This window comes from Malus sylvestris, chromosome 1, assembly GCF_916048215.2.
Source record: "Malus sylvestris chromosome 1, drMalSylv7.2, whole genome shotgun sequence".
Lineage (NCBI taxonomy): Eukaryota > Viridiplantae > Streptophyta > Magnoliopsida > Rosales > Rosaceae > Malus > Malus sylvestris.
The window spans coordinates 5,934,355-5,960,901 of NC_062260.1; the positions used below are offsets into that span (position 1 = coordinate 5,934,355).

The window sequence follows — 26,547 nt, forward strand, 5'->3', positions numbered from 1 at the left end:
AGCACTTGTAATTTTCCCCTTGATGTTGATGGTTGAGCCCTTCCCCTTACAATGGGTGGTCTTGGTCGTGGAGGTAGTGATTGATTTTGACGTTGTTGAACTTGTACTTGAGGTGGTCGAGGAGGTGGAGGTGGCATTTCATTTTCTTGTGTTGTATTCTCCTCACCTCCCAAATTAGCCATGTCTAAAACAATAAACCACAAATCATTTACATTGAATTATAGTCTAATAGATAATAAATACTAAGAAAATAAAAGATGAAATTAAATTGTTTACTTACTTCTTTCTAAGCGTTCAAGCTCCTCATAGAAACATAATTCGTCAAGGGTAGGCTCCTTGTAGAAACAAAATTCTTTTCCTCTAAGCCAATCACTAGTACACACTAAAGCCTCAACCGTTTTAGGTGTTAAGGAAGCTCTAAAAGGATCAACAACTCTCCCACCAAGACTAAAGGCATTCTCACTAGCAACGGTGCTACTAGGAAGGGCCAATACATCCTTAGCAACTTTACTAAGAATTGGTTATTGACCACAATTTCCTTTCCACCAATCCAAAAGATTGAAACCCTCATATGTTAGGCTTTGATGTGGATCATTGAAGTACATATCCACTTCATTGGCTATCTCATTTTGTTGTGCCTCCGCTCTCTTTCTTTAGATCTTCTTTGCCATCCTTGAAGCAACATTAATATCTACCATCACACTCCCCGCCCCATCATCTAGTACAACACTTGATCTTTGCTCCATATTTGAGGTAGCACTACTATTAGTACTACTACCACTACTACTACTAAGGACCACTCCCTCCTTATATGCATTATACAACTTGGTTACATAACCTTTAACCCTTACTTTCTCCTCCCTTATTTTGTCACATCCATAGCCGAGCTCTTCTAGATTTGTCTCCAACATATCAAATTTGTACCTCGGGTCGAGTGATTGGGCCACAAAGAGAATAGGATTCACCTTTTCAATGTCACCCGAATATTTGTCAAACTTGAGCTTCATTGAGGTAGCCACACTTTGCAAAGTGGCATTAGAGGCGTTTGAAATTTGTTCTTCTATCTCCACTTGCAAGGCAATCACTGTGCTAAGTATTAAGTGTGACGTTGGAGTAAGGGTTGCACTCAATGTCAAGGTGGCATCATAAATTTTTTTGAGAAAGTGAGCAAAACTCACCGACCTTTCCCAATCATCCACCTCCGGAGGACCCACCCGCTTGGCCTTTCTTGTCACCCCATCAACCTCTTTCGAGACCTCCTCTTTAAAGTAAGCAATGAAAGAGTCACACTCAAAGGCCATCTTAGAGAACACTTCTTTAAACTTGAAAGCACTATTAAGCATTTGATATGTGGCATTCCACCTTGTGACAACATCAAAAGGGATACTTGACATCCTATCAAATCTCAACAAGACACAATATTCCCTAAAAGACTCCAACCTTGCCGGGGATGAGTGTATAAACTTCACACAATTTCTTATGGCATTAATCTCCCTACTAAGCTCCGTCATTCCATCCTTAACTATCAAATTGAGGATGTGACAAGCGCACCTCATGTGCAAGTGAGCCTCATCAAGTAAAAGAGTACCATTTGACTTGAGTCTTCTTTTCATGTATGCAATAGCGATGTCATTTGCACTAGCATTGTCAACGGCAATGCTAAACACCTTGTCTATGCCCCAATCATTCAAGCAAACCTCTAGACATCTTCCAATATCATCACCCTTATGAGAAGTAACTTGGACAAAGTTTAGGATCCTCTTGTGTAACCCCCAATTAGTGTCCAAAAAATGAGCCGTGATGACCATGTAGTTTATCATTTGAATTGAGGTCCAAGTGTCGGTTGTAATACTCACTCTCAACCCCTCAATCACACTTTTTATTTTTGCCTTCTCTTCAGCATACAACTCCAAAACCGCTGCCGCTACCTTATGCCTATTAGGAAGTTTGTACTTTGGATTCAAGTCACGAATAAAATCTCAAAAGTCTTCTTGATCAACCACCCTAAAAGGCATCTCCGCTATTATAATCCACCTCACACATCTCCTATCAAGTCTTTTTTTATTGAAAGTGTGAGTGACAACCGGACCTCCCATCCTCGCTTGTGTCAATGTAGGTTGGTTCGGATCCACATTCTCAAAGAGACTAGAACCCGGGCATTTCCTCAAATGCTTAAGAATTCCCGTTGTCCCATGAGTTATAGGGTGTGCCGGTACTAAGAGTTTGCAATGCTTGCATTCGGCCATGTAAGATTTCTCCCCATTATTATCGGTGATCGTTACCCTCTTAGCATCATTCCACACCGGACTTGGACCCTTTCTCCTATTGCCCTTTTTTCGAGGAGGACCATCCCATTGTCTCACTACTTCTACTTCTTCTACTTCCTCTTCCCCCTCTTCCCCCTCTTCTTCTATTTGTTCTAATGAAATATCCTCCTCCACATCCAGATCATCATCCCAACAATCTTCATAATAATCATTATGCAAATAATCTTGAGGTGAGGGAGTGCCTAGTTGAAGGGTACCACTAGGTTGAGTTTGTTTTCGTTTTCCTAATACCGAGACCATATGTGTACTAGATTGGTTACTAGATCCGTCCATCCTAACAAATAAAATAACAATGCACATTAATATATCACAACCACAGTTCATGACACGCCCCGACCCTGATATTCCCTGAATATCAGGACCGACACGTGCTGGCCGACACCCGGGGGTGACGAAAGCCATTAATTGATACAAAAGCTAAGAATAAGAAATAAATAAGGGTTAGAAATTTGAAATACAAAGAGTTAAAAGTTTTAGGAACGTGCTCAGAGCATACAACTAAACCTAATCACTAAAAAGAATTAAGATAAAATTTAATGAATAGAGGAGTGGGTCCTACATCGAGAGGATCCAAAGATGCTGCTGCGGAAGTGTCTCCACGCCGGGATTAAGTGCCTTGATTCTAAGTCCTGAATGGGGGCGCAAAACAAAGGTGAGTGGACCAAGTTATATATATATAATAATAAAACAGTTATCAAGATACTAACCCCCAAAGTTTATATAAATGAAAACTACTAGCATAAGTAAGTGATGGATTTAAATCAAAATCCTAGCATGCCAAATATCTCAAAAATCATATATAGCGGAATATCATCGCAGAAATCAAAACAATAAACGTATCATAAATCGTCTCGTAAACGCGATGTGCTGCTAGAAAGATCACTGAATAAATGTAACTCCCGGCCCAATGCCTGCACCTCAGTCTCTGTGCCCGTAGCCAGAGATAACTCCCTCCCGGCCCAATGCCTGTCTCCGTGTCCCTCAGCCTTTCGCTAGGGATTATTTCTCCCGGCCTACATGCCAACACCAGATCCTCGCCCCAGGCGGCATAGTGTCCACTAGGTACGCACAAAATGTTACGCCTCTCGTAAATACCACTTCATAGCGTAGGTTACCGAATATCGTCTACGCTATAAAGAGGGTTCAAAATCATGTTCTAGCATCCTATCGTCACCTATCAGATAGTCTACAAGATCATGGTTTTTATAGAAAATAGATATATTAAAATATAGCTCAATATAGGCTAACAATTAATTCTTCACCAAAACACGAGACGATAAACAATATATTTAATCAACAGGCTTCACATAAATCAAATTATAAATCAGTAGGCATGCTAATCATTTATGCAATTTAATTATCAAATCATGCAAATTTTAGAAAGGGTCCACTCACAAATATTCCTTAGCAGCAGAGTCGCACGAATAAGGACATAGAATTTCTCCACTAGCAATATTACCTAAGCACAAGAATATAATTAATAAATAAAAGGATTTTTTAAAAGATTGGGTTTGAATTAATTTAAATAAGGGATTTTGGGATTGGATGGGTTTAGGGTTTTTTTTTTAATGGGTTTTGGGAACCTAGGCCTTTAGGATTAAAAGGGTATGGAAAGGGGGTTTGGGCTTAAGCCCAAACATATAACTTAAACACACACACCCACACACACACACAGGCACAAGGCCCTCGGGCCTCACTACCTAAAACAGGGCTTTAAGCCCTTGGTTGCAAACCGGCCCAAGGCCCCATTGTTGTTGGGCTAAACATAAAACGGGCTGGAGGCCCGCGGAAGGAAATGAGAAGGCCGGAGGCCTGGCGCGGGGGAAGAAGAAGGCCGGAGCTGCTACAGCTCCGGTCACCAGAAAACTGGAGCTTCAAGCTCCGATCTAGGTACGAACGTGAAGAACAAGGAGAGAGGAAGAGATTTATACCTTCCAAATGTCGTAACTCGGTCGGAGGTGACCGGGAAAGTCCTCGGGGTGTACGGGTTCACCGGAAAAGTGGGTGTGCTCACCCACGACCGTTCTGAAGCAAAAACCTACGTAACAAGGTAAGGTTCAAGCTTCTAAATCACAACCAAACCAAGAACTAGGTACGAGAGTGAGATTTGAGACCTACCCGACGGGAAAAATGGAGAAAACTCGCCGGAGCTTTGCTCCGTGCCGTCGGTCTCGCAGTGCAGGGGGAGTTCGGGACTTGCTGCAAGCCTCACCTGAGGGTGGTATGGCCTTCGCGAGTCCAGGAGGATAGAGAGAGAGGTGCGAGAGGTTGAGAGGGAGAGAGATGCACGGGAGAGTTGAGAGGGACAGAGTACAGAGAGAGACAAGAAGAAAAGAGAAGTCCCGGGGGTGAGGGAAGAGAGAGAGGGAAAAGAAGGGGTTTGGATGATTGACACGTGGCAAATGGGGGTGGAAATATCAAATTTTCAGATTATTTGGGGGTGGGTTGTAACAGTTCAGCATATATCCAAATTCCAAACAATAAATAAAATAAATGGCTCAAAAATCTGAGCAGATTCTCACAAAGATATAAGTAGCCCCACCCCCACAATCTGAGCAGATTCTCAAAAACCAGCATGTTTCTAAACTAGGAGAATATAAGTAGCCCCACCCCCACAAAGATAATACAAACATGAAAGTTGGAACCTACAAACAAGAGTTTTCAACACTTACTTGTAGCGCTTGTATGCTAAACCTTTAAAAGCTGCTCGAGAATAAATGATTCAAGAAAAACAACCTAAAGAATAATAATTCAAGAAAATAATTAGTAGAGAATCATAGTAGACTAACATGCTTAACATATATTGTGTTTTCAAACCAATATGGATACAATGCTTAACATGCTTCATGGATACAGATAGAGCCGAATTCACCAAACCAAGTGGGTCAAAGTAAAATCTCAATGCCTATAGTAAGTTCAAAGTTTACTTCTTTCCCAAATACTCTTCGGATTGGCTACTGATGTTTTTAACCATTTACCCAATTGAAATTAGAAATTATACATCTAGTAAAAGCAATAACAGCTATAACATCAACAACCAAAAGTAAGAAAATTCGTCAAAGAATGGAAATAGTACAAAGAAGTCAGCATCTTATTTGTCAATTAGCTAACTAACAGTTAATTATGTGATTAGGCTATAATGGAATCAGGAAAGCTGATCATCTAAAACATTTTGACTGAACTAAACTAACAAAATCGTTAGCAGTTAAAACTTTAAACCATTTGAAAACTTCAAAGCAGAATCTACCAACAAAAAAAAGACTCTATAACTGACTATCTGTTTACTAATCTCATGACAAAATTCATCATAACTCACTCATTCATCTCACATAAGTTTCTCCTTCTATTTCAGCATCCATTGGGAACGCAAAATATACACACACACACACTGACACACTAGATACACACACACACACACACACACACACACACACACACACACTAATTTGTTGGTCTTAACCCTGCATCAATCATAGAAGCAAAAACACTTATTACATATGTAATTGGTATTTTTTTCTACCCAATTCGAAAAATTCTTTCAAAGAATATGCAATCATTTCATATTACAGAGGATTGTTCATATTACAGAGAGAATACATACTATCATTTCAAATGACGAATATATACTAACATGCAAATGACGAATATATACTATCATTTCAAAGACGATCCCAGATGAAGAGACAAAATCGCAAAAGAAAAGAGAGAGAGCGAGAGGTGTGTGTGTAACGGTGAGATAGAGAGATTTCAGAAAACTAAATTAATTACCTAATTTGGGGTGAGAGTGAGACTCAGACTCGGTGTGGTGGTGAGACCATGAGAAAGATCCCCAGTTCTGTGACCTGACCTGTCCGTGAAAGACAATCGCCCTAGAGAGAGAGAGATCGCGAGAGAGAGCGGTGGTTGTGTGGTGAAGGAAGGCTGGAGAGTCAAAGACGAGAGTATGGTGTGGTGGTGGGCCGGTGGCTAGTCGGAATTCGACAGTATGGTGAGGGACGACGTTGGTAAGGGTCGGAGGCTCAGGGCTGCGCTTCGAAACAAATGAACGGAGGAACTACAAAAGTGAAATGTGATCTGACCTAAAAACAAATCAACAACACAGATTAAATCCAAAACAATAAACGGTTGAAATAATTCTCTTATAATTAAAAAATTATATATATATATATATTTTTTTTTTTTCGGTTCGGTATGGGAATACCGAAAAAATGAAATGCAATACCGAAGCCCATACCGAAACTTTCGATTTGGTTTGGGATTACATCCCAAAACTTTCAGGAATTTTGGTTTGGGATCGGAATTTTTTTGGTTTGGTTTGGGATTTTTTTCCAGCCCTACCTAACTGTACACAAAAATTGAAATTTCGACCAAAAAAAAAAAAAAAAACTCAAAAATTGAATTAGAGATAAGAATGTTAGGTTGGAATACGAAAGTACCCCTAACCTAAGCAGATGAGGATACTTTTACCCTGCATCTCTCTCGATTCCCAATCAGTTCCTGCGTTTTCACTTTGGCGCCTGTAGCAGCTCCTCAAAGAAACCCTAACCCTAACCCCCAAATCCTCTCTATCCACGACGCCTGCACCCCTCCTCTAATGGCGAAAAAACGAAAGCTTAGCTCCTCCGAGCCCTCCGAACCCACCAAAAAGCAACAACAGGTCGTAGTTGAGGAACCCAAACCCCAAAACGAACCAGCAGAGGAAGTAGTCGAAGAGGAAGAAGAAGAAGTCGAAGAAGAGGAGGAGGAGGAAGATGAAGGAGCCGACGAAGACGAAGAGGAAGAGGAGGAGGACGAAGAGGGGCCAGGCGGTGAGTATAAGGAAACCGGTAACATAACCACGACGTCCGCCTCAGCCGCTTTGGATCAGGCCGGTGCAGGTGATGACGAGGACGAGCCGATCCAGAATCTTCTAGAACCATTCACCAAGGAACAGCTTATCTCCCTGCTCCTCGAAGCTGCCGATAACCACGGCGACGTGGCGGATCGGATCCGGAAGGTTGCGGATGAGGACCCAATCCACCGCAAGATCTTCGTCCATGGTCTCGGATGGGACACCAACGCCGAAACCCTAACCGGTGTGTTTAAGGAATACGGTGAGATTGAGGATTGCAAGGCTGTTTGCGATAAGGTCTCTGGTAAGTCCAAGGGTTACGGTTTCATTCTCTTCAAGACTCGTTCTGGGGCCCGAAAAGCCCTAAAGCAGCCCCAGAAGCAGATCGGTAATCGGATGACTGCATGCCAGCTGGCGGCGATTGGCCCTGGCCCGGCTCCTAACGCCGCTGCTGGACCTGTGGCAGCCCCGGCGGTTCAATCCCAGTCGATGTCGGAGTACACGCAGAGGAAGATCTACGTGAGCAATGTTGGGGCGGACTTGGAGCCCCAGAAGCTTCTTATGTTCTTTTCTAGGTTTGGAGAAATTGAGGAAGGGCCACTAGGTCTTGATAAGTTGACCGGGAGGCCTAAAGGGTTTTGCTTGTTTGTGTACAAGTCGGCAGAGAGTGCCAAGAGGGCTCTGGAAGAGCCGCACAAGAATTTTGAGGGCCATATTTTGCATTGCCAGAAGGCCATTGACGGTCCAAAGCCGGGCAAGTCTCAGCACCAGAACCAGCACCACCACAAGTCACATAATTCCAAGTTTCAGAGGAATGAGAATTCAGGTTATGCAGGTGGAGCTGCATCAGGAATGGGCCATTTGATGGCACCTGCAAGTGGGGGGATTGGATTTAATCAGGGGGCTGCTGCAGCCCAGGCATTTAACCCAGCTATTGGGCAGGCACTGACTGCTTTGCTTGCAACACAGGGAGCTGGCTTGGGGCTGACAAACCTTTTGGGGACTTTTGGAACAGCTCCGAATGTGAACCCAGGTGTTCCTGGTGCAGGACATGTGATGCAGGGTGGATACGGGAATCAGGCAAGTATTAGTCCTGGGATGATGGGAAGCTATGGAAATCAAGGTGCAATGCAAGGTGGCTATCCTAACCCGCAGTTAGGGCAAGGTGGTTCAGGAAGGGGGCAGCATGGCGCTGGGCAATCTGGTGGCGCTCCGTACATGGGGCATTAGGTGCCCATGAGGTATAACAAATTCGCTCTTTTACTTGGTAATTTGAGTCATCCTCATCCAAAATAATAACAAAGTCACTCATATATTTATTCCTTTTAGCTAGATGGCAGTAAATTTGGCATTTAGATTGATTTTCAAGAACCAAATAAGTGACTTTTCAATTGCCTATAAATTCCACCACTATGTAAGGTTTGTTAAAATTGCCCAGCTGATGCTGGATCTCTTTATCTGGGAGTCGGCACAAACTAAAATTGAAAATTCGGGGTGGGTTAATTTCAACCCTTTGGTATTTTCAGGGTTCTTCAAGACCATACAAGTAATTTTCTCTTGCCTTCTTTTGAATTGAAAACCTTGGATTCTTCCCCTCTTGAGCTATTTGATAGTGTCTGGTGCATGCTTGATACCTTGGCTTCCAATTCTATTGCAATTCTATTTCTGTCAAATATTACAGAAATTTCGGGGTAAAGAGTCACTAATGAAAAGACCGTGTGGTTTTTGGCATTCCTGTTCATAGACCCTATATGTTTTTGCATGGATCCTGCTATAAGTTCACTTTTTGAATGTACTTGTGTCATGCGTATGTTATATCAATCTGAGTATCTACTATTGTGGTTTGATGCAACTTTAATGCAGACATTTTCTTTGTGCTCCATTGTACCACTCCAAAGTTCAAACATACAGATGTCAAGCTTGTGCTCATGTTAAACCATATTCTAAAACCTACAAAACGAACGCTTATGAGTTCTAAAGCTTATTCTTTTGAGTGATGCATTATCTGAACAATGTTTTCAGAATTGTTATACCATTTGAAGGCTCCTTTATTTTCTTTTCCCAAGCTCCTAATAATGGATCTCTCTGAAGTTCTTAAATTTAAGTGTTTTGAATCATCTGAGTTTGTGCAGCAAGTTCATATTCCATGTATAATTTAAATGTTGAGACCAGTTTGCCTTTTGAAGTTGAAATCTAACTAGTATTCCCATTAAGGGGATTTTGGGTGCTAAAATCTTTTATCTCTTCTGAAATTCTTTTCACATTTTTTTATTAAATGTGCAGATCCCACGTAGGTGCAACAGTCTTTTTGTACTGGTCTGGTGATTCTTCTGAAGTTTAAAAGGAGCTGATGGTTACTACAAAGAGCAGAATCTTAAAACTTTCAAATGATATATCTGTTTTCCACCCCTTTTCTGTTTTTGCGTTTTTAAAGTAGTGTAGTTTTAGTTTGATTTGTTTAAAAGCTCGAGTTTGAGAAATTACTTATAAACCTATCTGTATTTTATGGAGTCAGCAAGGTTGAACAAATTACTTTTTTAATTTCCGAAATCCTGTGGATTAAATGAACTTGATTTTGTAGGTTTTTTTTTCACTGCAATGCTCATTGTTAACTTTGCTTATCGGTGCTCTTTATTGTTTTTCTTGGTTTTGAGTAAATTGTTTTGAATCTAGGGCATCTTTAATTGGTTTTTCTAAATTGTGTTTTTGTGAGTTGGAAAATGGTGCTGTGTGAGTTGTGATGTTTCGTGTGAAACATGTTTGGGCACCATCAAATCTCAGACTATTATCTTTAGATGATAACATGATTCAATTGTTTAATGCAGTTCTTTGGCAGGTATATTTGATGCAGGTGCTGCAGCAGTAGTTACTACTACTACTAGTAGCTGCATAGACAATCTTTACTCACTAGTGTCTTGATTTTTAAAACTTGTCACAGACCTTGATGGCTTTTGGTCAAGGATTTTTTGAATTTTCGATGTCCTAGTTTCTGAAGAATAGTTGAAGTATGCGTTTGTGATGAAGTTTTCTGGAAACTACGTTCTCTTTGGGACTGAGTCACTGCAAGAGTTACTAACTGAAATCCTAATACTTGAATAGCAGTTTTGTGACACGAGATGCTGACTTGTTAAAATGGGTTTTCATTGTATTGAAAATTAGATTTTGACAAACGTGTTTTAAAACTTGAACTATTTTCAAACAGTAGATCGATTATCTATCGATTAATCTTTTAGAGTTTTGAAGTAGGATTTGTCATCAGTTTCAAGGGAATGTTTCTAGTCTATGGGTTGGTCATTTCTCCATGGGTCTGTGTAGAGCTTGTAGCTGAACTTGTGGCTTTATCTTTGTCGATTAAGGCCATAAGCTTTGTGGACGTCAGTATTGGTGATAGTTATCAGGAACTAATTGCGATAGGCTTCATGGGAGGAAGGCAAAAAATTGCAAGAGCTAATTGAAGAATTCATACAACTATAGGCCCCATTGATTAAAGCAGCTTTTCGCCATCTCAGTCCCGGTTGTTAAACCTGAAGGAGGATGTTGTGATTGATCCGTGGATCAGCTGCAATTCTGAAGATGGTAACTCCACTTTTAATTGCAATTCCCTGAATTGATAATTCTTGCCTTGGAGAGTGAAGAACAAATGATGTTGTGAATCGAGTGTTGGTCAAGTGACTGAAGCAGGCGGCCTGTACAGACGACGGGAAGTCGGTTGCCTGGAATTGGATTTCAAATGCTTTGTTTGAATAGGTGATTGAACTCGCGTTTGAGATCAAATCCGCGAGCTTCTTTTGTCACCGCGCCGTCAGAAGTTGTTTTCACAAAGGTGATTTCTGAGTTGAACGGCGGCGAGCGGCACTGTTGTTGGGCGAAAAATTCCGAGGCCGATTGAATTGAAGCGACAGGATCAAAGCAGTTGTTTAAAAGGAGGTTGGATCTATATGATGCTGCTTAATGGAGGTCGAATGGAAGGGAAAAAACAAATGAATACGGCTTTTTGTATTTTAGTTTGTGTTTTTGAAAACTGGCTCTACCAAACACATATTTTTAGTTTTTAGGTTTCTAAGTTATAAAATTTGTGTTCAAATAGAGTACTAAATGGGCTCTAAAACATTTCTCAAATTAAATTTGAGCATTTGACTGATTTGCAGGTGGCATTATCTAATAATAGGATGGGAGGCTTTCAATTTCTCTGAAGAACCTGCCCTCAAGGAATATGTGTACCCCTAAAATATTTCTGTTGCAGCCGCGCGCGTTATCGTTATGTTCATTTTTCCTGTGGCTGCAGATGATTTGTTTTTGTTGTACTTCTTACCTTTTCTTGGGTCCACAAAATAAAAGCTACATTGTTGAAAACGAACCCAGATCCTCTCTAGATCCCAAAAAACTGAGTCTAAAAATCAAGTGATTCAGGTCGTTGAAATTTGATCAATAATTGTAGTTGTTGGATTGAATTTCAACAGCTCATATCACTTGATCCTTAGGCACAGATATTTTGGATCCAGAGAGGATCTGGGTTCGTTGAAAACAACAACGAAGAGATGGATGTGTTTTCTACGACAAAACTTGTACTTAGACATGTACTATTTGGTCCAGCTTCAATGCAACATAGCATTCAGTTATGTCAATTTTTTATTCGTTAAATTTGATTTTCATAATTATTAGGTTTTTTATTTTTAATTTTAGTCATTTTTTTTTTTGTATCAGTCACCATTGAAGAAAAATTGGTGGTATTTAGAAAACTCAAGGTTTTGCATCCATAATTTATGAGAAACTTCGAAACTTAACTTGTTTCATAAGTTATCAACTTTTAATCTCCTTGTAACGGTTGTTTTAGGGTTCATTTGATAACTATTTTGTTTTAAGTTTCTAGTTTTCACTTTTTTGAAAAATGAAATCGTGTTTAATAACTACTTTTAGTTTTCAGAAAACTAAAAACTAAAAGTGAAAATTGAAGGCTAAATTTCGAACACGCTTTCAAAACTAATAGTAGTTACCAAACAAGATTTCAATTTTTAGTTTTAAAAAAGTGAAAATTAAATACAAAATGGTTATCATATGGGTTTCCAAGAAAACCTTGCTTGTTTTTCTCACTTGCTAATGTAGAGTGGTAAACCATTTTGGTTAGAAGAGTATTTATCTAGAGTCGTTTATTTTTTTAGGTCTTCATTCCTTCTTATGAAAAATTTCTCAAATCCAAAATAGTTTAGTCATTTGATTATTCTCTTGAATATTTCTGATTGTTTGCCAACACCACTGTTTTGTTTTTGTTGTTGTTATCATAGTTAGATACTTAAACAATTTCGAATTTAAATGAATTTTTGTACGAATGATCTTTGTTAATGCACAAAATCAGTGAGACTTTGGAACAATGTAAAGTGTCAAGTTTGTGGCCTTTGCTCGATTGCTATGATCACCTGGTATGAATAATATGTAAATAGATAGAGATAGGGAAGCAAATACAAGATGTATATGGTTCACCCTAAGTATGATTACGTCCACAGAGTAGAGGAGTCCTCATTAATAGTGAAGGGTTTACACAAATACATAAGTTTAAGCATAATTATCATCAGTGGGTTCTTAATGATTAGTTTAAGTACAATAATGACATTAGGGATTAATTGTACGAGAATGGTCTCCTTTTATAGTTGAGGAGAGAGTCTTTAGCTTTTGTTCGCGGTCGATATGAGACTCTATGAGCTTTATTCTTATGTTGACATGTGTCGCGTTGTGATTGGCCTCCTGGTTGGAAGGAAACCCTTGTGCTTCGGCAAAGGTGCCTCAACATGAACCCCTCAATGGGTCCTCAAAGGTATGACGTTGACCAGTATTCGGTAGTTTCAGGATTAGTCAAGTATGGTACAAACGGTGCTCCCTTAAGTTCCCGAGTGAGGAAAGCTTCTCGGTTGAGGACTTGACAAATCCAAGTCACTAAGTAATCACGAAACTTCTAAGTACCAAGGTGTAATAGCATGTAGTAGGAGTCCCCCAAGTCTTTGGGCAAGGAGAGTTGTCGAAGGAGGTGTCTTGCTAGTAGCCAAGTTGTCAAAATAACAAAGCTTCGTTTGTGATATCACATATCCATATATATCTCAACCTGAAAATATTTCAAATTAGTCTGAACTTCGCAAAGGCCCAACTTTTTTATATTTTAGAAGCCCAATTCTTTCTTAATTCATGTTGAGAAGTAGTGTTAGAATAACATAGAAATAAGGCCCAAGTTTAGAAAGCCCAACCCCTTTCCCCTTGCTCCAGCCCAAATTTAATGTGAGGCCCAAGGGAGGGGTGGCCCGTGCCTATTTTCTCTTTTGTTTCTATTTAATTGCTAAGCCCAAGGAAGGAAAGGCCTAGTGAAATAGAAACAAAAGTGAAAATAGGCACGGGCCTCGTGAAACAGAAGCAAAAGTGAAAATAGGCTGCTAGCAAATAAGCACCGGGCCTATCCTTCCTTGGGTTTAGCAATTAAACATAACTAGAAACAAAAGTGAAAATATGCGTGGGCCACCCCTCCCTTGGGCCTCACATTAAATTTGGGCTGGAGCAAGGGGAAAGGGGTTGGTCTTTCTAAACTTGGGCCTTATTTCTATTTTATTCTTACCCTACTTCTCAACATGAATCAAGAAAGAATTGGGCTTTTTAAAAAATAAAAATGTTGGGCATTTGTGAAGTTCAAACTAGTTAGAAATATTTTCGGGTTGAGAAATATATGAGATATGTGATATCACAAACAAAGCTTTGTTATTTTGATAACTTGGCTACTAGCAAGACACCTACTTTGGCAACTCTCCTCGCTCGAATACTTGGGGGATTCTTACTATATGCTACTACACCTCGGTACTCAGAAGTTTCGTGATTACTTAGTGACTTGGATTTGTCAAGTCCCCAACCAAGAAGCTTTCCTCACTCGGGAACTTAAGGGAGCAATGTTTGTACCATACTTGACCAATCCCGAAACTACCGAGCACCAGTCAACGTCATACCTTCATGTACCCACTGAGGGGTTCATGCTGAGGCATCCCTGCCGAAGCATAAGAGTTTCCTCCAACCAGAAGGTCAATCACAGCGCGACACATGTCAACGTAAGAATAAAGCTCATATAGTCCCACATCGACTGTGAACAAAAGCTAAAGACTCTCCTCAACTATAAAAGAAGATCATTCTCCTACAATTAATTCCTAATGTCATTATTGTACTTAAACTAGTCATTAAGAATCCATTGATGATAATTATGCTTAAACTTATGTATTTGTGTAAACCCTTCACTATTAATGAGAACTTCTCTACTTCGTGGACGTATTTAGACTTAGGATGAACCACGTATATCTTGTATTTGCTTTCCTATCTCTATCTAATTACATATTATCCACACCAGGTGACCGAAACAATTGGGTGAAGGTCACAAACTTGATACTTTACATAATTCTAAAGTCTCACTGATTTTGTACATCAACAATCTTCGAATGAAAAACATAAAAAGAGCTGTTTATATTATAAAAGTAAAATTGTGACTGACATTGTAGTAACTTACTAATTAGTTAGCTATTGAATGCTATTGCTTGACAAGATCCATGCATTAGGTTGTAGATAAAATAAAGAGTGGTGCTATCTACACCTCTTTTATTTTTTTGTCATCGAATTGAACGAATTAAAGAAGATCAAAATTAGAAATTAACAATGAGTATCTGAGAGATATAAATAGATGTGGATGGCGCCACCCAATAAAGAAACTATATATATATATATATATATATTATTGCATAATTGTAAAACTTAAAATTTTCATTTGGTGATGATCTTTGTTATTGTTCATGGTATGAACCTGAGAGTTTCTCTCACTGTCAGAATCACAGACTCACAACAAACCGAGACAGAAACTCTTCCCACCAAAACCAAGCATGGAATTGAGCTCTAAGCTCCACCGCCTCGACCTCCGCTCAACCTTCCTCAGCGGCTCAGCTCCTTTCGACGCCCCCGCCACCGCTCTCACTTCCCGGCTCCGCTCCCTTTCAAATCCGATAGCTTCTCAATCACTTAGAGCTAACAACAACACTAACTCCATCAAAACCACTAGTCATCTCCACAAACCCACAACCCCAATTCCTAAATTTGCAACCCCCTTATTGGCGGTGGCCGTCGAAACTTCCGTAGCCGAAACCACCGACAAGGACGATTTCGAGTCTTTGTTCTCGGATAATTCTAACAACGAATTTCAGAACAGACGTGGTAAGAAGAATTCGAATGATTCCGGGGCTTCCAGTATTTCTTCCGGTGTGAAGCTCGAAAATGTCCGAAAGAGAATTATTGCCGGTTTAGAAGAACCCAGATGAGAATTATTGCCGGTTTAGAAGAACCCGATTCCGGCAATGTCATCAAGGCCAAAGCCAACATGAAGATCGCGTTTTTGAGCCAAGAATTTGAGGTTTCGATGAGTAGGACGGTCGAGGAGGAGTTTATGAGTGCGTTTAAGGAGGAGATGGAGGTGGCTGGGAAGTTGGAGAAGGTGCAAAAAGGGTTGGAGAGTTCCGTAAATGATTTGGAGTTGATGGGAAGGCTTTTGGATGAGTTTGATAAGCTTCAGAATAGGGCGCAGGCGGCTGACTTGGATATGGTGGATTCAAAGATAAATAAGCTGATGCCGGAACTCGGGTTTGCTCTAGAGGATACATATAGAATGATAGCCTCCTTTAGCAGTGGTTGGCAGATGAGGATGTCGCTTGGGAAGGTTTTACTTCAGGTATATGAACATATATCCTTAGTACATGGTACATTTTGTTTTGGGTTATCTCTGTTGGCGGTGTAGAAAACTCAACCATAACATTGATTATTGCTTGACGTATGCAACAATGTGGTATTACCGCAAATGGTGTGAGGAAAAATTGTTAACAAGGAAAATTGCGAACTTGAATTGGTCTCATACATGTAGCATTTGTTTCGTGTCAATAGGCATAGCATGTTTAATGTATCTTACGATGTAAATTGATGTAGTTGTTGATGGCACACCATTTTTTATCTTCAGGATCCAGATTTACTACTCTTGGATGAGCCTACAAATCACCTTGACCTTGACACAATTTAGTGGCTCGAGGATTATCTCAATCAGCAAGATGTGCCGATGGCTATCATATCTCATGACAGAGCGTTTCTGGATCAGTTATGTACAAAAATAGTGGAAACGGATATGGGTGTCTCCAGGACATACGAGGGAAATTACTCCCAGTATATTCTGGCAAAGGCAGCATGGATTGAAACTCAAAATGCTGCTTTGGGAGAAGCAACAGAGGGAAATCGAGCAGACAAAAGACTTGATACACATGTTGGGTGCTGGAGCTAATTCTGGTCGTGCTTCTTCTGCTGAAAAGGTAAACTGAGGTTTACTGGACTAGAGAATTGTGCTGTGCCATTATAAAAGGCACTAAATACACCAGTCAGACCTGAACAGTCAGTTGGATTTTGTTACTTCGATTTCTCAATTTAACGAAATGGAACTTAGCTGCTTTAAATTTCTATTTTCAGTCATGCTTGAGTGGTGCGAAAGTCTTTCCAAAACAAACCGTTTCACTGACTGTTCTTTCTGTAGGCTTGTAGTCTGTCTCGTCCAAAGGTTCTTACCAAACTGCACTTTAATGTTTTTGAGCCAAACAAACTAGATGTTGCATAAATTCTGTTAATTTAATTTTCTATACCTATTAAGTTTCTTGTTTATGATATTCAATAGAAATGTAAAACAAATATGATTGTGGGTTATGATCCTAATTTTTTTTAATTGTATTTTATGTATATGCTCTCTATGGCGTGGTTTTTAATCACTTCACTTCCCACTTCGATTCTTTATCTAACATTCTTTTTGTTGTCAAAAACAGAAGCTGGAGAAACTTCAGGAAGATGATCAGTGGAAAGGCTGTTCCAGAGGAAACAAATGAAGATCAGGTTTCCTGAGCGGGGACAAAGCGGAAGATTTGTTGCAATGATTAAGAATCTGGAATTTGGCTTTGGGGATAAGGTGAGTTGACATACGTTGCTAATAATAAGTACTAAATATTTTTTTTCTTTAAACTCGTCATCTGCAAATTTGATATTTCGCTGAAGAGAAATGAGACAAATTGTATATATTACATCAATCTGTGTTGTGTACCAGGCCCTACTTAACAGGGCAAATCTTACAATTGAAAGGGGAGAGAAAATTGCGATTATTGGCCCAAATGGTTGTGGAAAGAGTACTTTGCTGAAACTAATAATGGGTTTACAACAGCCAATGGCAGGTGAAGTTGAGATTGGTGAGAATAATGTCCTACCGAACTATTTTGAGCAAAACCAGGTGTGTTACTGTTTACATTGATTTAATTAATATCACGGCTTTTCTAGGTTTCATCACATAATTTTTATTCATCTTTCTCAGAAGTATTTTGTCTTCTTTTTTCTGTTTTAATTACTTTGCCAGACAATATTCTGTGTTTGACGTATATTCATGTCTTTTTAGGCCGAGGCACTTGATTGAAATAAAACAGTGCTTGAGACAGTAGAAGAAGCTGCAGAGGACTGGAGACTTGATGATATAAAGGGTCTCCTTGGGCGTTGTAATTTCAATCTGATATGCTTGATAGAAAGGTTTCCCTGTTGAGTGGTGGCGAGAAGGTAAAATTTAACAGGCTTGCAAATGATATTTGTCGGCTCTTTGTACACAAGTATTTTCTTAAGCAATTGCGTTCCTTGTATCTTTTTTTTCCAGTGAGGCATTGACTTTAATGTTTCTATAGGTTTGAATTAGTTTGTGTTTTTCGTTCATTCCATGTTGCATTTAAATACTTGTACGAGAAGCCTGCACTTTACATGGAAGTACACATGTCAATATCCAAAACAAATGAAGGGCATGAAAAAATCGATTGAGTTCTGAACAAGGTGAGGTGAGGATTTTTAACAGTTTGTTTTGGTGAGGAGAAGGATAAGTATTATGTGCCTACAAGAAACTAAGTGGGTTGGTCTTAAGGCAAAGGATCTAGAAAACTCAGGTTTTAAACTTTGGTATTCGGGCACAATTAGAATGAGAAACGGTGTTGGCATCATCGTGGACAAGACCTTGACACAAGATGTTGTAGATGTCAAGAGGGTAGGAGATAGAATTATGGCAATCAAGATTGTAATAGGACAAGAACTCATCAATGTGATTAGTGCGTACGCACCTCAAGTAGGGTTGGATACGAGTTTGAAGGAGAAATTTTGGGAAGATCTTGGAGACTTGGTGCAAGGAAATTGCTCAGACGGGGAAGGTATTTATAGGAGGAGATTTAAATGGACACGTGGGCAAGGAGACAGGCAACTATAGAGGTTTTCATGGTGGCCATGGTTTTGGGGAGAGAAATGAGGATGGGAAAGCCATCTTGGATTTTGCAATGGCATATGATCTCTTCTTAGTCGACACCTTCTTTAAGAAGAGATAAGAACATGTGATTACCTACAAGAGTGGATCGTCAAAAACACAAATAGATTTTATTCTAATGAGGAAAGGGGATCGTATAACTTGTAAGGATTGCAAAGTTATACCGGGAGAGAGCTCGGCTAATCAACATCGCTTGTTAGTGATGGATGTACATATCAAAAGAAAGAGAAAAAAGAACAAGACCTGGAAGTGCCCAAGGACTAGATGATGGAATCTAAAAGGAGAAAAACAAGCCATTTTCAAAGAGAAAGCAATTACCCAATGCGTGTGGGATAAAGAATGGGAAGCTAGTCAGAGGTGGGATTCCATGGCTAATTGTATCCGAAAAGTAGCAATAGAGGTATTAGGAGAGTCTTAAGGGCTTTGCTCCACACCAAAAGGAATCTTGGTGGTGGAATGAGGAGGTACAAACAAAGGTGAAGGCTAAGAAGGAATGTTGTAAAGCCTTATACAAGGATATGACCGATGAGAATGGTGAAAGGTATAGAATAGCGAAGCAGGAGGCGAAGAAAGCTGTGAGAGAAGCTAAGCTAGCGGCTTATGACGATATGTATAAGCGATTAGATACCAAAGAAAGAGAGTTGGATATCTATAAAATAGCTAGAGCAAGAGAGAAGAAGACAAGGGACCTAAACCAAGTGAGGTGCATCAAGGATGAGGATGGAAAGGTTCTTGCTATAGAGAACGCAGTTAAAAAGACAGATGGAGAGGTTATTTTCATAATCTTTTCAATGAAGGACATGAAAGGAGTACTTCTTTGGGGGAGTTGAGTAACTCAGAAGAGTGTAGAAACTACTCATTTTACCGCCGAATCAAGAAGGAAGAAGTGGTTGTAGCTTTGAAAAAGATGAAGCATAGAAAAGCAATGGGCTCAGATGATATACCGATCGAAGTGTGGAAAGTCTTGGGAGAGACGGGTATAGCATGGCTCACAGACTTTTTCAATATGATTTTGAAAACGAAGAAGATGCCAAATGAGTGGCGAAAGAGCACTTTGGTGCCTATCTACAAGAATAAGGGCGACGTACAAAATTGCATGAACTATAGGGTATTGAGCTAATGAGTCATACAATGAAGCTCTGGGAGAGAGTCATTGAGCATAGATTGAGGCAAGAGACACGGGTTTCGGACAACCAATTCGGGTTTATGCCAGGGCGCTCAACCATGGAGGCAATCTATCTCTTATGAAGATTGATGGAAAGATATAGAGATAGAAAAAAGGATTTACACATGGTCTTTATAGATTTGGAAAAAGTGTATGATAGGGTCCCAAGAGACATTATTTGGAGGATTTTAGAGAAGAAAGGAGTACGAGTAGCATATATCCAAGCTATAAAAGATATGTATGATGAAGCAAAGACTACCGTAAGAACTCATGAATGACAAACCAAAAGCTTTCCCATAACTGTAGGGTTACATCAAGGCACATCCTTAAGTCCTTACCTTTTTGCATTGGTAATGGATGAGTTAACGGGACATATTCAAGATGATATTCCTTGGTGTATGCTTTTCGCAGACGATATAGTGTTGATAGATGAAACTCAGGAAGGGGTAAATGCGAAGCTTAACTTTTGGAGAGAAGTGTTGGAATCTAAAGGTCTTCGCCTAAGCCGATCAAAGACAAAATATATGGAGTGCAAGTTCAATGCAAATGGAGGCCCAAATGAATTAGGGGTGAGGATCGGAGATCAAGAAGTACCAAAGAGTGACCGCTTTTGCTACTTAGGATCTATCTTGCAAAAGAACGGAGAATTAGATGGAGACCTCAACCATAGAATACAAGCTGGATGGATGAAGTGGAAGAGTGCATCCGGCGTGTTGTGTGACCGTCGTATGCCATTAAAGCTCAAGGGAAAATTTTATAGGACGGCAATAAGGCCGGCGATGCTGTATGGCACGAAATGTTGGACGGTGAAGTATCAACACGTACATAAAATGGGTGTAGCGGAGATGAGGATTCTTTGTTGGATGTGTGGCTACACGAGAAACGATAAGATTAGGAATGAAGATATCCGAGGTAAAGTAGGAGTAGCCGAAATTGAAGGAAAGATGAGAGAAAATCGGTTACGGTGGTTTGGACATGTGCAAAGAAGGCCTACTGACGCTCTGGTTAAAAGATGCGACTACAGGATAGAGGTCCAGGGCCGAAGGGGTAGAGGAAGACCTAGGAAAACTTTGGAAGAGACTCTAAGAAAAGACTTAGTACTTGGATTTAACGGAGGACATGACACAGAACCGAGTGCAATGGCGTTCTAGGATTCATATAGCCGACCCCACTTAGTGGGAAAAGGCTTTGTTGTTGTTGTTGTTTTCACTTTTGTTAGTCACGCCTTGCCTTTTGCAAGTTCATGGTAAAGCCGTCAACTCTGTTAGTTCTAGACGAACCAACAAATCACTTGGACATTCCTTCAAAAGAGATGCTTGAGGTATGTCTCACATCTTTCTTTTCATTCTATGGAATAAGTTATTTGTATTACTTCAGCATCACTTACCTGCAATATTACCCATAATTGTTTCTTTCAGGAGGCAATAACGGAGTACAAGGGCACTGTCATTACAGTTTCTCACGACCGATACTTCATAAAGCAAATAGTTAATAGAGTAGTGGAAGTTAAAGGTTGCAAGTTGCAAAATTATGCAGGAGATTACAATATAAGCATTGTTTTTACCCTCCGTATGTTGGCTTAAAAGTGTGTAGTGTTTGGATTTATCTGTTTTCGTTTAATTGACTCAAAAAAGTAAATGAGCTCAACTTTAAATTATTTTGGTATCTTGCAGATGAGCCTCAACCAAATGATGATTGAGGAAATATTTAATTTTGTAGAACCATCAAATTGATGACACCCGGGTTGTAGATACCCTTTGTTATCGTCATAGGATGATTATAGAACGAAAACAGATACCCTTTGTTATCATGTGGCAACAAGGGATCCTTTTACTTAATGATCCCATCAGCAGTTGTGATCACATTTAGAGAGTCTAGGGTTCATCCAAAAAGTAAATCGATTATCCAGTTGGTTATTTAATCAGTGATTCTGACCATGAAATTTTACGACGTTCAGTATTATCTAGAGAAGAATCTTGATGCTAGGGAAAGAGAGCTCAAGCGCGAGGCAGAGATTGAAGAAAAGGCTCCTAAAGTGAAAGCCAAATCAAAGATGTCTAAGGTAAGCATTCTTCCATTCCATAATGAAACCTTAAGCGGGTGATATGTTTTAGAGCAGCAATCTGAGCCGGATCTGGGCTCCTCTGTAGGCTGAAAAGGAAGCTCGGAAGAAGCAAAAGATGCAGGCGTTTCAGCAAGCAAAAGCCAAATCAAAAGGAACAAAGAAGGCCAAGAGATGGAATTAAGTGAACAACAACAACGTATAATACACATCATCTTTTAAACGGTTCAGAACAACCTGATAGACTTTGTCAAGCTTGATTATAGCTTGCTTAAGTTTAAAAGAAAAAAATTTGTTCGGCTCGTTTGTAGCTTCGGATGAAATTTTAGGTGGTTGTTATATATCATACAATTTATTATTCGTGGACTGTCCAACATTTTCTTAGTGCTTTAATTTGTGGGTAAGGTGCGGTGAAGTATCCGACAAGCCTTATGCTAAAAAAAACTAGATTATAGCCTACTTAATTAAGTTTCAAAGGCATGCAAACCAAAAATAATATACAAATGTTGTGTTTCCATATGTGCTTACATGAGACAACAATTTGAAAATTGTATGCATATATCATTAGTGATATTGTTAAATAATTAATATTTGGCAAATATATTCTTATCCTAATTCTCACATGCTTATTGTTGAACAAATATATTCAATTTTTTTACCTTAATACTCAATTTCAACATACAAAATAAAATCTTTATTTGAGACAACAACCGAAATTGTTTTGTAAGAGGCTGCTTCTGAAATGTTTGGATGGATGAAAATCATTGTGGAAACACTACTATGGAGTATAATGTTTTCTAGTTGTTTATATATATGAAATTAGATTAGTATTTTGTACAAAGAGCATGAAAATTTGGAAATAGTACGGATAAGTTTTATACTTTTGTATTGTCTCACTTTAAGGCTTGTGAAAACACCCAAAACTGGTGGTTCTAATTGTTTCAAAGCTTCGAAAACAAAAGTCCTTGCAATGTCACCCCATAGCGTAATGCTAACATCTTTTTTCCTAAGTGAACATATATTAAGAAAATAAAAAAAGGCTTTTAGATAAGGTGTGTGATATTTTAAAAATGTGAGATGTTTTGTTAACTTTTTTACCTGATATTTTGAAGGTTAAGTTTGAATATTGTTCAAATCTCTCATTACCAATCATTTTTTTCCTCCAAGACTTTGCTGCAGTGATGCGTCCCGTAACATCTTGAAATCTGACCAATTGTTGTAGTTAGATTAATTGAAATGCTTAAAAAGATATTAACAAACCGATATTACACTTACATACATTTTTTTTAAAGATATGTAGAGTTACCTATGAGAATGTCATATCGATCGATGTGACAAGGCAATTGAGAATAATTAACTAAGTGGAACCAATGTAGAGGAATGTGTAACACCTAATAACTCCTCAAAATTTGTTTTTGTATTTAAGAACACCTATGCGTCATGAGAGACAATCTTGTACGACAGTTTACAACTACCGACAGAAAAGTGTGTGATTTCATAAACATGATTAGATCTTATTTTTGGAGCAACAAACTCATTTCACGGGGGCTTGAATGCATCTTTCTACACAACTAAAAAGTGATGAAAAAAAATTAGGACGATAAATGTGAACACTACATCATTGAAAGTTAGAACTATAATTCATTTTAAATTTTTGCCATCTATTGAGGCAAAATAAAAAGTTCAGTAAATGACTTAAGCAAATATATTTTATAAGTTTCTTATTCATGTATAAAGTGAATTTAACAATTTGCACACAATTAAGATTGATTAATATATTGTTATACAATAGTTGAAAAGTATAATTTAAAAAAACTTAATTCATACAATAGTTGATTACTTAATAATAACTACAAACTGGAAAATAATCATAAGACATCCGTAAAACAACTTCTGTAAAATTCAAATTGGTAATCTTATATTGGATTTGTTAAAGTTGTAATCTAAATAATTATCTCAAATGTTTAATCCTTTGATTAATCAGTAGGTTTTAGTAAAAAGTAATATACATTATCAATTAAAGGGTATAATAGTAGGACCAAATTCCTATGCATGCCAATGTTGAATCTGTATTGTGGTACTAATTATTAAGCAATAGTTTGAGGATGCATTCCAATAAAATAAGCAACTATACAACAAGGAATATGTATGCATTTATTCTTAACTAGAGGAACATTGATAAACCTAAGAAGAAAAAGTCATTACAACATAAGTACCATATGTAAATATGCTCAAAATTTATAACATAATATTTGCTTACCATAATTCCTATGTTGAGTAACTATGGTGGCAAGAATCAGCCGTCTTTAGTCTTGACGAATTTGTACCAACAAAACAATTAACACTTTCGATTAAGGACCAAAGTCTCACATGTTAAGGGTAGTAATGTAAATGATGCTAAGTGAGTGTTGTTAGAGTTGTTGTGAGAAGTTTGTTATACCTTACTTAGTTAATAAGTTAGGTAGTTATCCTATATGTAAATCATGGTATATATACCAAAAGTGTAACATTATTCAAGAAATAGAAATTACAATTTCATTTCTCTCTTTTCTCTATCTCTCTTATTGGATCTCTCTCTGAACTTTAACATGGTATCTATCGCCGGTGTCTAACGACCTCTGACGATCCTTCGTCTCCCTATGTTCTCTGTGTTCTCTCTACGCTACCAACAATGGTCGTCTCTCCTCCACCTCTCTCTAATTCTACATCGCATCCATCTCCTGCAGATTCTTCCGCCTCAAATTCGTGCCCTAATTCGGTCAATTCTTCGATCACAATTCAGAACATTGGTTCGCTTGTCCCGATCAAACTGACGACTACAAATTGGATCACCTAGAGTGCTTTATTTTCACCAATCTTTCGCCGGTACAATCTCACTGGAATGATTGATGGTTCCATGGTGGCACTGCCTAAGTATCTTCTTAATTCTTCAGGACATTGCACTTCGACTGTGAATCCTCAATATGTGACGTGGTTTGAGAATGATCAGAACATTTTGATCTGGATAAATTCGACATTCTCGGATTCTCTGATCCCTTACACTGTTGGTGTTACCTCTGCTCGTGATCTGTGGGCAAAATTGGAGTCTCGCCTTGCGACGACATCTCAATCATTCATGAACTTCGTTCTCGCCTTCGAACAATTACTAAAGACGATTCCACTACGGCTTCTTATCTTCAACAAATTGAAGAAATTACTGATGCTCTTGTGACTGCTGGTGCTCCGATTGATGATTCGGAACTTATCTATATTATTCTTCATGGATTACCACCTAAATATGATGCCTTTATTGATACTATTTAGTTTCGTCTTGGTTCAACCACTATTGATGAGTTACACGGCTTGTTGCTCAGTAAAGAGATTCAATTGGCAAATCGCAAGAAGGTTTCTCCATTAGCTCCATTTCAAGCTTATAATTCCTCTGCCGGCATTCTTCCTACACCACTCGATGACTCCAATTCTCAGGCGTATTATGTTCAACAGAGCTCTAACTTCAATTCTTCACAAGGCCATGGCATGGATCAAAATTTTTCTAACCCTAGAAATTTTCAGTATCGCCCCAATAACTCTCGCTCTTACAACTCTCGCCTGAATTTCTCTCGCCAAGGTCAACAGAAGAATAATCGTGGCTCTAGATCCAATTTCAATAATTTTACCAGAAGAAATTCATGTCAAATTTGTCGTCAACTTAATCATGAGGCCATTGATTGTCCACATCGTATGAATCCTAGTTATGGCAACAATAATTCACAGACAGCTTTTCATGCTCACACTTCTTCCACTGCTCCAACATGGCTTCTTGATACTGGCTCCAGTTCTCATATGACCAACTGTTAAACAAATCTTCAAGGTCCTAAATCCTACAATGGTCCTGAGCAGATCTATATTGGCGACGACAAAGGTTTGCCTATTACTCACTCTGGTTCTTCTAGTCTTCATACTTTTACTCATACATTTGATTTGAACAATGTGTTGCATGTTCCTGATCTGAAACAAGATTTGATTTCTGCAAATCGATTTATAGTTGATAATTGGTGCTCTATTCATCTCTATCCTTTTCACTTTATTGTGAAAGATCTCACTTCGGGGAAGGACCTTTTTAAAGGCCATGTCAAAGCTGGATTCAATCCCTTTCTTGCACCCTTTGTTGCTGGAAATCATCATGCTTATGTGACCAATACTAAAGCTTCTCAGGGCATCTGGCATCAACATTTAGGCCATCCCTCATTCAAGATTTTAAATAAACTAGCTTTAAAGTCTAGTATCTCTCTTTCTGATAGGATAAATAAATTTGTGTGCTCTAGTTGTGCTTTAGGTAAATGTTCTCGAAAATCATTTCCTTCTGTTTCTTGTAACACAAGCAAACCTCTTGAGCTATTGCACATTGATGTATGTGGTCCTGAGCCCATTTCTTCTGTCAATGGACATTAGTATTATCTTTTCTTGGTCGATGATTTTACTAAGTATTCTTGGTTCTTTCCATTGAAGTACAAATCTGAAGTTTTCAGTACATTTGTTCATTTCAAATCAGTGGTTGAAAACCTGTTGGGATTCAAGGTTATTACTGTGCGATCTGACTCTAGTGGTGAATTTGTCAATCATAACTTCTCTGATTTCTTTAAAACACATGGGATCTCTCATAAACTCAGCTGCCCTTATACTCCAGAACAAAATGGTGGTGCTGAACGAAAGTATAGGCATTTGATTGAAACTGCCCGGACTATTCTTGCAGCATCTCAAGTTCCTTATCTATTGGGTTGAAGCATTTTCAACAGCTTTTTATCTCATCAG

At 38.9% G+C, this 26,547-nt stretch overlaps 2 protein-coding genes, 1 long non-coding RNA gene and 1 pseudogene across 6 annotated transcripts; 2 read left to right on the plus strand and 2 right to left on the minus strand.

The window, feature by feature from the left end:
• Positions 1–11: 11 nt before the first annotated feature.
• Positions 12–2,650, minus strand: LOC126632094 (uncharacterized). The gene is made up of 2 exons (XR_007626575.1): positions 2,619–2,650; positions 12–60 (listed from the first exon to the last, which is right to left on the minus strand). It is a non-coding gene; the product is annotated as an uncharacterized LOC126632094 (long non-coding RNA).
• Positions 12–5,088, minus strand: LOC126631921 (zinc finger BED domain-containing protein RICESLEEPER 1-like). Of its 2 annotated transcripts, XR_007626535.1 has the most exons (3): positions 5,000–5,088; positions 281–651; positions 12–184 (listed from the first exon to the last, which is right to left on the minus strand). XR_007626535.1 is itself a non-coding variant. In XM_050302163.1 (2 exons), exon 1 carries the CDS (start codon positions 1,818–1,820, stop codon positions 654–656), a length of 1,167 nt encoding a protein of 388 aa, XP_050158120.1. In that variant the 5' UTR covers positions 1,821–2,330; the 3' UTR covers positions 12–184; positions 281–653. The 2 variants fall into 2 exon arrangements, 1 of the variants encoding a protein (XP_050158120.1); XM_050302163.1 differs by lacking the exon at positions 5,000–5,088 and having other exon boundaries at positions 281–2,330.
• Positions 5,089–6,778: 1,690 nt separating this feature from the next.
• LOC126631737 (UBP1-associated protein 2A-like) lies at positions 6,779–11,783 on the plus strand. 3 transcript variants are annotated; one of them, XM_050301978.1, is made up of 2 exons: positions 6,779–8,399; positions 11,307–11,783. In XM_050301978.1, the coding sequence occupies exon 1, from the start codon at positions 6,922–6,924 to the stop codon at positions 8,386–8,388; it is 1,467 nt and encodes a 488-aa protein (XP_050157935.1). In that variant the 5' UTR covers positions 6,779–6,921; the 3' UTR covers positions 8,389–8,399; positions 11,307–11,783. The 3 variants fall into 3 exon arrangements, with proteins under 3 accessions (XP_050157935.1, XP_050158012.1, XP_050157865.1); XM_050302055.1 differs by lacking the exon at positions 11,307–11,783 and adding an exon at positions 9,995–11,299; XM_050301908.1 differs by lacking the exon at positions 11,307–11,783 and adding an exon at positions 9,442–9,779 and having other exon boundaries at positions 6,780–8,399.
• A 3,155-nt stretch (positions 11,784–14,938) lies between these two features.
• On the plus strand, positions 14,939–22,271 carry LOC126632148 (ABC transporter F family member 5-like; annotated as a pseudogene).
• The last annotated feature ends 4,276 nt before the right edge of the window (positions 22,272–26,547 follow it).